The 10,435-nt window shown below is 42.2% G+C and overlaps 1 protein-coding gene across 2 annotated transcripts in view; it reads right to left on the bottom strand.

Moving 5' to 3' along the window:
- Nucleotides 1-7,440: 7,440 nt before the first annotated feature.
- The window catches only part of LOC110487294 (regulating synaptic membrane exocytosis protein 1), a 98,685-nt gene continuing 95,690 nt past the window's right edge, over nt 7,441-10,435 (bottom strand). The window contains exon 33 of one of the 2 annotated variants that reach the window (XM_036940422.1): nt 7,441-10,351. In XM_036940422.1, the coding sequence (XP_036796317.1) occupies nt 10,133-10,351 (219 nt within the window). In that variant the 3' untranslated portion in view covers nt 7,441-10,132. The remainder of the gene's footprint in view (nt 10,352-10,435) is intronic. The other variant, XM_036940423.1, reaches the window with a different exon arrangement.

Below are 10,435 nucleotides of genomic sequence, written 5' to 3'. Positions count from 1 at the left end.
AGTCGCACTGAAAACCACGATTTTATTCAGTTGGCATTCAATTTCCCTTTAAGGCAAAAACCATGCAAATAACTAAAGTGAAAAATTACGAGTGCTCTATTTGAATGCTCTATTAAGTAGGCCTAGTCTATAGCTTAATGAATTTTCCATTCAGAAGTAAAAAATATATTTAATTCGATGGAAATAATAAACCGCAAACGGTATGACATCTGTATAAAATATCTAGACTACAGTAGCCTACACAGATGAAAAAGTCGTTCTGAATTCCACCCGCCGGTGCGCCACCCAAAATGACATTAGACTATAGCAAAAATAATCATTATGAGCGTCTCGGATTTATTAATAATTATGTGAAGAATTCCCACTTATTAAAATCCCCTCTTCCCCCCTTCTCTTAGTTCTCTGTCAGCAGCTACTAACACCATGACCACGTGACATGGCCCGAAATAAAATACCGAGACGCGGTGCAGTATAATAACCCACACGTTGGATAGGTTGTTATATCTTATACATTTCCCGATTACTTAAATGATAGACTTGGTTGATCTTCAAACAGAAATAAACAAACGAATGAGGGGATGGAGAACTTGGTTAGTTCATTTTGTTCAACCAAAAACAGACAGATCCATTGTTCATTCTTACTGAATGGCCGATTCTGCAAGATGTTGTTTTGCTGTAAAACTGTTGCCTGTAGAGGAAGTTGTGGCATGTGGCTTATTATTTTTCTCATTCAGTGAACACACATTTCCTTTTGTCTATACCGCAAGCGCTGTGGAAAAGCAGTCGCTGTAGTATTCAATACTGCAATAGCACTTCTCAGAACAAGAACATGCATGTCTGTGGCCTGGTCTCAGATCTGTTTGTGCTCTTGCCAACACTCAATTGCTCATTGTCAAGCCAAACACAATGAAGTTAGCATGGTAGCACTAACAGACTGGGTAGCAAGTAGCCTAGCGGTTGGGCCAGTAACAGAACGGTCGCTGGTTCGAATCCCTGAGCCGACTAGGCAAGGTGCCCTAATTGCACTCTAATTGCTCTTTTAAGTCTCTCTGGATAACAGCGTCTGTAAAAATGTAGGTTACTATAGAGCTTATTCAACATGTTTCGTCATCATGTAGGTCGTTTTTGGACATACTGTATATAAGTGCTGACCATGCAGGGACAACACTTGTTTTGATGGCAGAAAGATCATTAAATGACATAAAGGAGAGAGGGGACAATGGAGGATGTTCTCTGGATGACAGCAGGCTCTGTCGTAGCATGAGAGCCTGTACGCGATAGCACCCTGTCAAAGAGTGTGTGTGTGTCTGTGTGACCCAACTACATAGCTCTGACCCTTAGACATGTCTGCACACACATAGATCTCTCTACTAGAGGTTAGCACCTCTGTCCTTCCAATCCACCCCCTCCAGAATTGCATTGTATATCAGGTGCGGACCGGGACTAGAACTCAGCCCTGACATTTCTAACACACCAGCCATTTATTCCCTTGAGGCCCCCATTATTAGCCAGATAATGATCACTTTTGCCCAAAATACCCAAGTTAGACAGGCCCACTGGGCTACAAATTGACCAGCCCATCTGGCATTTGCCCGAAATGCCAGAAGGCCAATCCGTCCTTGCAGTTTATGATGGGCAAACAGAGATAAACTCCATCCAGACACTGACGATCCTCTGACAAAACTACACCATCTGCTGGTGAATACTGGTTAGTTACTCAGTAGGTTATTATATTGCACCGTCTCGGGAAACCATCTTTGTCCCCCACAAAGAATTCGGGGAGGGGACTGTGGATCTGTCTCCGTCCGTTCCTTTAAACGTTCATACGTTAGTCACATGCGGTATCTCAGACAGCACTGGGACGATTTTGACGAAACTTGGGTGAATGATGCGTCTTGCCATAAAGATCCAGCCTTGCTTTGACGGCCTTGTTTTGAGGTGACATGAATTTACTGTAACTGTTTTCTGGTTGTTTGTTTGACTATATGCTTGAAAACCACAATTCACACATGACACAGTAGGATGGTGTTTCAATTATGCATGGGAAGTGGATTGTGTAATTTAAACTAAACTAAGTATACAATCAATGGCCTTGTCAAATTATTTCAACCAAAACTCAGTACACTGTAAATGCATCCTTTTTTTTTTCTAAATCTACAGTTATGTTGCAACTGGGATATGGGCTGCACCAGTTTCCTGTGCCAAGCCCAATTTCCTGTACCTTCTGAGGGCCTCTTACTCCTAAGAATGTGTCAGTAGATGGTTCTTAAAGCTGTATATACCCCAGTACTGTACATGCAGTGAAAACTCAGCATATCTCAACAATTCAAAACCTCTCAAAGCAGAGTGCACACAGGTCTAACATCAGATAACACTAACCCGAATCTTAACATTCTCCATTTAGGAGGATTCTTAATATCTGACCCTGCATGAGTGGTTAGAGGGACTCACTCCTCTGAACACTGGGTGGATGCTAAATCCAATGGGTGGATGCTAGATGCAGAATGTAGGCTAGCTGGGCTGTTCCCAAACTATTCCCCCCTCAATGCACAGAACAAAAGAGGAAGTCAACATAAAGAGAACAAACATTATGAAAATAATGAACGTGATTATATTTCCCGTTTTTCTCTGTGCGTTCTATTACTGATGAACCATAAAGATCATCATCATTTGGCCATTAAATGGAAGAGGTCACTTCCTGGAAGCTGGAAGACAAGTATCTTGACTATATTATGTATGATCTCTGGTCCTCACACACACACACACACACACACACACACACACACACACACACACACACACACAGGTCGTGAGCTCTGATCCAGTGACAAGAGGCAGGGGCTAGATTGCCTGCAGATGTTGTTTCGGGGGGCCCTCTGCTTTCTTAACGAGAGGATGTGGAACATAAATCTCCGGGGTCCATGTTGCCATGTGTCCTATAAGAGGTCAAACGAGAGGGCATTTTGGTACAACTTCCCCTTTCAGTGAGAGAAACCAACGCAGTCAGCCATGAAGGAACTATTTGAAGGAACTATTTTAGTCAAAGCTGTCCTGCAGAATTTTCTATGCAAAGTTGAAAACTTTCGTAGAGTTGTTTGTGCCATTATTTTACTTACTCCATTTCTTCCCCAAAATACTTGCGTTTCACTTTTTTAGGTAAAAAGATGTGGTCAGAGAAAGTAAATGTACTTTTCATATTCTGAGGCAACTCTCGCACACCAAAGACAACAGTTGGAAAAGGGGACACCCTTCCTTGTAATGTTACAAATGATTAAGGACCGACTGATTCGGTGGGGACTGGCAGAACTAGAGGGCGCCTTGTGCCTTTTTTTATTCTTCAAAACATTGACTTAGTGGTGTTGCCATGATAGTACAAAAATAAAAAGTAATTTATCAGTGTAGGTACTCGGTATAGGGAAGGGGGAAGACACGCTATCCCCCTTAGGAAAGGAGTAGTGTAGCAACCCTAAGCCAACACCTAGCGAGCTCGTTAAGAGGGTCAGACCTGTTGCTGTAATGGTTAAGGCGTTGGCTTGATAATCGCTAGACCTGGGTTTGAGTCCCAGTCAGGGCTACCCCCCGAAATTGCTATAAAATAGCTCCATGGTTGCTTTCCTTAACACTGGTCCTAATTGACCCATTTTTTTTCAGTTGAAGAGGATCATCTTGAACAAAGTGAGGTGTACAATCACTGATCTACAAATAGTATTCCCTGCCACATAATAAGCTTTGTGCAATTAAGATTTTTGGAGCTACGCCTCCCCTGGCTTATGGGACACCCCCACCAAACACTCAAGCACAACCACATTGATTGATTGAAGACAGCTTATGTCAATGAAATAACATTTCCTAAAAATGTCTAACTTCAGCAACCCTAGTGGATAAAATCAAATATAAAACTTGTCCTAATGATGACATCCGTGAGATGACACAGAGTCCAAATGTGAACTGGAAGTGCGTCACAAATGAGGCATAATTTGATGGCCATTATTTGGACATGGTCATTTGCAATTCTAGCTTTTGCGAATTCCTTCCATGTTTGTCTTTGTAATGCTTAATTTGTCACAATTTGGAGTCTCTAAGACGTTAGTCCTGGATTTGGTCAGATCTCAGTTGATTCTAAGGTCTTTCTACTTTCATGTGTAGGATTCAAATGTTGGCCTGTTTTTTTAAAGCTACACTGATACTGCGCTTGTTCTCTCGCACTCTCTCTCTCTCTCTCTCTCTCTCTCTCTCTCTCTCTCTCTCACTCTCACTCTCCCTCCCTCCCCCTCTCCCTCTCTCTGTCTGTCTCCCTCCCCCCCTCTCTTTCTCTCTCTCTCTTTCTCTCTCTCTTTCTCTCTCTCTTTCTCTCTCTCTTTCTTTCTCTCTCTCTCGCTCTCTCTCACTCTCTCTCTCTGTCTCCACCTCTCTCTCTCTCTCTCTGTCTCCCTCACCCCCCCCCCCTCTCTCTCTCCCTGGGAGTTCTGTGAAGCTGCTTTGCTAAGATGCCTATCTGAGGAGAATGACAGAGGGCATGGCAGGGTTGAGTCTGTGGGACCAGAGAAAATATTAGTTTTCCCACAAGCAAGCAAGAAGAAAGGCTTATACCCATAGCAACAGATACAACTTATTTTAGAGAGCATTTTCATTTTGACCCGGTTTTGACATAATGTACCAAGGTAATTGTGGGTTAAGAGCAATCTAGGCTCTCAAAATACACTTTTGTGTCATCTAGGATGCAAAATACACTTTGAATATGCATTGGAAGCAGATCTGTTCACAGTGTACACAGCTCAACAACTAAAAGATGGAATCTATCTCAACATGGAGTTAGCGGGAAAACAGGTTAAAATGCAGCTGGACACCGGAGCGTCTGTATCTCTGGTTCCAGAGAGACTCTACAAAGAAAAACTGAAAGAGTGTCCTCTTCAGCCCGCGTCCATCCGCCTTTCTTCATACAGTGGTGACACTATTCCTGTGTTAGGGCAGATCCAGGTACCAGTCCGGTATGAGGGAAAGGAGTGGACGCTACCGCTTGTCATTGTTAAAGGAGAACAATCAGCCTTGCTAGGCAGAAACTGGCTACAAAAGATCAAGTTGAACTGGGGAGAAATCTTCAGTCTGAGAAATGACAAACCAGTGAGTCAGGCTACACTCACTAACATGCTGGAGAAGCACAAAGAACTTTTCAAAGATGGCTACGGTGAAATACAAGACTTCACAGCAAAAGTCAGAGTGCAAGAAGGAACCAAGCCTATCTTTCACAAACCACGTCCAGTTCCCTATGCTCTTAAGGAAGCAGTAGAGAAGGAACTGGACCGCCTACAGAAGAATAACATAATCACGAAAGTAGCGAGGAGCGACTGGGCCGCTCCGATTGTTGTAGTCCCAAAGAAAGACAAGACCGTCAGAATGTGCGGTGACTACAAGGTCACAGTAAATCGCTGCATACTACCAGAGGAATATCCACTACCACTGTCAAACGATTTTGAAATGTTTCTCAAGAACAACGGAGTAAGGCACATCCTGTCACCACCTTACCATCCGGCATCAAACGCAGCAGCGGAGAGAGCCGTGCAAACCTTTAAGAAGGCCTGGACTAGACTCGAGGTTCAGTCTGTGCCCATCCACCAAAGGCTTCCCCGGTTCCTGTTTATTTACCGTAACACCCCACACAAAGTAACGGAATGTACACCAGCTGAACTGTTTCTGAAACGCCAACCACATACCCGCCTGACATTGTTGAAACCAGACTTGTCAAGCACTGTGGCAAAGCACCAGCTACAGCAGAAGAAAGCTCATGACAGACACTCAAAGACTGTCAGAGAATTCAAAGAGGAAGAGAGGGTGATGGTACGTGATTTCAGACACCCCAAGCGCCTGTGGAACTCAGGTGTGATCTTGCAACGCAGAGGACCTTTGACTTACCAAGTCCAAATTGGTCATCGCCAGGTCAAAGTTCATGTGGATCATCTGCTACGGTCCAACGCCCCAGCAGAGACATGCCGAGAGAACAAGAACAATAATGACCCCCAGGACTATTCTCCTGACTGTGGACGTACGGGAGAGACAGAGCCTGACCTTCCACCCGAACCTGGCCCACCACAGGAAGCCCAGGAGGAGCGGAGATATCCTATTCGACAGCGAAGGGCACCTCAAAAGCTTGACCTGTGAGTTGAGCTGGTTAAGGAGGTAACGGACAGTAAAACAAACACTTTAATATGTCCTAGATAAAAGGAAAGAAAAAGGACATTACCTGGGTTAGTTATTAGGACACAAACTCCATCTTCGGGGCAGAATAATCCCCTGGATTTGTGCTGGGCTCTGAAAAGTCTGCTTCAACCCAGTAGTTGAAAAATGTTTAGGAATGCATTGTTCAGATATTGCATTAGTAGTTACCTAACATATTTACCTTGTTCTCTGGGAGTTAAACACTATGGGGGAGGAGTGTAGTATCTGGGATCTACATCTGTTTATATTAGTTACTGTGCTGTTACTAAGCAGTAATGCAACTCCATTTGGAGTTTGCCAAAAGGCAAATGAAGACTCTCTGACCTTGAGAAACAAGATTCTCTGGTCTGATGAAACCAAGATGAAACTCTTTGGCCTCAATGTCAAGCATCACGTCTGGAGAAAACCTGGCACCATCCCTACTGTGAAGCATGGTGTTGACAGCATCATGTTGTGGGGATGTTTTTCAGCGGCAGGGACTGGGAGACTAGTCAGGATCGAGGCAAAGATGAACGGAACAAAGTACAGAGAGATCCTTGATGACAACCCGTTCAAACATCTCTGGAGACACCTGGAAATAGCTCTGCAGCAACACTCCTCATCCAACCTGACAGAGCTTGAGAGGATCTGCAGAGAAGAATGGGAGAAACTCCCCAAATACAGGTGTGCCAAACTTGTAGCGTCATACCCAAGAAGACTTGAAGGTGTAATCGCTGCCAAAGGTGCTTCAACAAAGTACTGAGTAAAGGGTCTTATGTAAATGTGATATTTCATTATTACATTTTTTTGTTGAAATGATCAACAATTTCTTAAAACGTGTTTTTGCTTTATCATTATTGTGTGTAGATTGATCAGGAAAAAAATATATTGAATCAATTTTAGAATAAGGCTGTAACCTAACAAATGGGGAAAAAATCAAGGGGTCTGAATAGTTTCTGAAGGCACTGAATGTCGGCTCAACCGGAACTTATTTTTTAAAAGTTTTAGGCAGATCTTCCGCGACACCTCCGCGATAGAGATTGAATCCAGCCCTTAGTGTTTGCTTTAGCCTGCCTGGATTGTCAGATGGGCGGGGTTTGCAATTTTGAGAATTGGTTCCATTCTATCAGACAAGCTCAATCACGGCCAGTTGAACTGTTTCAAATGATTTTCAATAGGACTATGAACCCAGGGATGGTAGGAGGAGAGGGTTGACAGTGGAACAACAACAGCAAGTATGAGGGAGAATTCTTCCACACATTCTTTTTTATTTGGAAATAATAAAAATGAACTCTTTTTATATATATTTTTTTATATAAAACATACTCATCATTTGAGCCACACCTGTTATACCAAACAAGAAACGCTGCAGTGAATACTTTCTTTTTTTATCTGATCGGTTTCTTTTGTAGTTGTTGTTTCAGTTTGAACACATAAATTGTAAACAATCAGCATTTTTTTTTTCTCCTAATAATACTGACAAAATAAAAAAATAACTCACTAAACATGAAACAAAAAAATTGACGTTTTTATAAATGGGGTTTTACATGGCTGGGGTCGTAGGTTGTAGGTTTCAAAGCATGGAGAGAGAGAGAGGTGTAGTGACGACAGCTTTTGCAGATAATATGGCCTGATACCCTAGTACACTCAAGTGTGGCAATTTGGGACTATCCCCTGAAGCCTTGAAGTAAAGTAGTGTCCCTTTGTGACTTTCTAAATCCAATCGTAGTCTTAAGGAACTTGACAATGTCCCCGTAATCTGACTTGGCCCCTTTCGTAAATATCACTAAACCGTTTGGTTCGTTGAAAATATATTTACAACATACCTAAATTACTTTTGGTACATTATACTCTAAATAATTTGTGTAACATGTGTATCCATATATCTTATTACATCATTATGTTCAACATAACTATACTTTGTATATAAATTGATCTGATTTATACATATTCAAACATGTAGTCTCAGCCCCATAGAGGTAAACTATGTGTACAGTAACTGTAGATTTGAAAGAATGGGCGGTGAGGATTGCTTAGTACGACAGTACAGCACGGGTTCAATAGCTTTAAAAAAAGGCATCAACATAATCTCGGTAATCAGTTGGTTTCGAAAAACATTCAGCACCGGAATGAAGGATGTGGACTAGACTTGACTGCAGCTGATAATTTTGAATGTCTTCGCGTGATGTGAATGGCTTCGGTTTCTCTTTATATTTAAGTACGAGCAAACTGTACAAGTGCATGCAACATACAAGCGGGCCTACGGGTATGTGGAACGAACACACATATCTAGTTCAATTCAATCTTTTTTTTCCAGTATCGTTTTTGTTTTACAAAATGTGCATGCAGCTTGGAACAGGTCCGAGTCATGCTGGCCACGCCCCCTTTTGGTGTGGCAGGGGTCAGCGGGCCTGACGAAGGATGAGCATTGGTGCTCCTGTCCGGAAAGCTCAATCTGATTGGTTACTTTTCACATTCACAAAGATGCAGAAGGGAAATTTGAGCAACTGATGTTTTTAGTTTTTCCAAAAAATCGAGACAAAGAAGAAATGAAATGAACCAAATAATTACATTTGCAAGCAGTATTTTTTATATTTTTTTTCTCAAAAAGTTAAAGTTTTGGCCATAAAAAAAAAAAATCAGGCTTATTTTGCTTGCGTTTTTGAATCTCAAAATAATGTAAACTCAAGTTTTGGATAAAACCCCTAAACATGTGCTGGGGTGAGGGGAAGGATGCTCCAGGAAAACAGCTAAATGAAAGTTCTCGTGATTGTGGACAAAGATACGTCTTTTTTTACAGTCACTTGTTGACACCCTGGTGATAGTTCAAAATGAAATGTATAATTATATTTATTGGTCAACCTCCTTGGAGGTCTAATATACATCTATACAAAGACAACTGGGTTGGACTTTTTGTAGGTGACTGAACGAAGTAACAACATTGTAATCCCACACTAATCTCATCGTCAAGTGTAAAAATCGTCATTTAAGATGTGTCACTGAACAGTCCCCTGCATCTCATTGCAGACACTTTTTTTTTTAATGTTCTCTATTTCGTATTTTTTCCTTGTGTCTTTTTATTCTTTTCCATGCATACATCAGACAACGCATCGTAAACCTCATACTCATCATAAAAACATTTTTGTGCCATAAGTAACAAACTGAGAAAAAAAAGAGTCAAACGTACCAAAGACAAAAACGAGAGAGCGGCTTGGACCAGCCATGGTAAACATATTGAAAACAAAAAAATGATATTTTGACAAAGAAGGACCAGTAATGTGAAACCACAAAGTCTAGGCACCAGAAGGAGACCCCTGTTTGCCCGGACCAACCCCACTCAGAAGCACTCTGCCCTAGGGGCCGAAGTGCTGGCAGTCTGTTTGGGGGCCGGATGGGGGCCACTGCGGAGAGGACATTATGGCACCCCCTGAGAGACAAGGAGGATGACACCTCTGTCTTGGGTCCATACATTCCGACGCTAACATACATTTCTTTGTTTATTGATGGTTTGACTAAAAACTACCACCCTGCTTCCTTTCACATTTACATTTCTACTTAGTTTCTTCAATGAATCGAGTGTCTCCTTACCGCTCGACTCAAGTACAGCCTTACCTAGCTTCCGAACATTGTTTATTACCGACAGCCCTAGTTCTTAGATTACAACCGCGAAAAAACAATGGCGAACTCGTTACTGGAATGAAACACTGAAATCTAACGCTCTCTAAAACAAACAAAGAGATTAAACGATGCCAGGAGTGATTGTCAGATCTCAACAAAGCTTTTTTGTTAATCATTGTGACTCTGTTTCTTGATTGTTGTTGTTCTAGAATAATTTTTGTCCGCTAATCTCTAAGGTGACGTTAATTCGTTTCACAAAGCGGTAGGCTAGCCATAGTCCCATTGGTCCATTAAGATTGGTAGCTGTAGTCCTATTGGTCCACTAGGATCGGGTGCCCGGTGGGCCCGAGGAGCTGTCCAATGACGACTGGGAAGCACGTCGAGTCAGGGAGGCTAGTGTGGGGTCCACTAAGGAGGAGGGTGGGAACAACTTGTACCAGCCAATCACTGTGCTTGTTAAGTCTAGTTCCTCCAATAGGATTTGTGCAACTCCCATGAAGCTTTTGTGGTCCATTCGTCCGTAGTCTCCCCAGACAATCACCTGAAGGAGAAAAAAAGACCCCCAAAAATGTATTGATTAAAACCTTTACAGCTTAAATGGTTAAAGGTTAAATAAATAAATTTA

This window comes from Oncorhynchus mykiss, chromosome 13 (assembly GCF_013265735.2).
Source record: "Oncorhynchus mykiss isolate Arlee chromosome 13, USDA_OmykA_1.1, whole genome shotgun sequence".
NCBI classification, from domain to species: domain Eukaryota; kingdom Metazoa; phylum Chordata; class Actinopteri; order Salmoniformes; family Salmonidae; genus Oncorhynchus; species Oncorhynchus mykiss.
The sequence above is the reverse complement of the archived record's forward strand: the minus strand, read 5'-3'. Positions and strand labels throughout refer to the sequence as shown.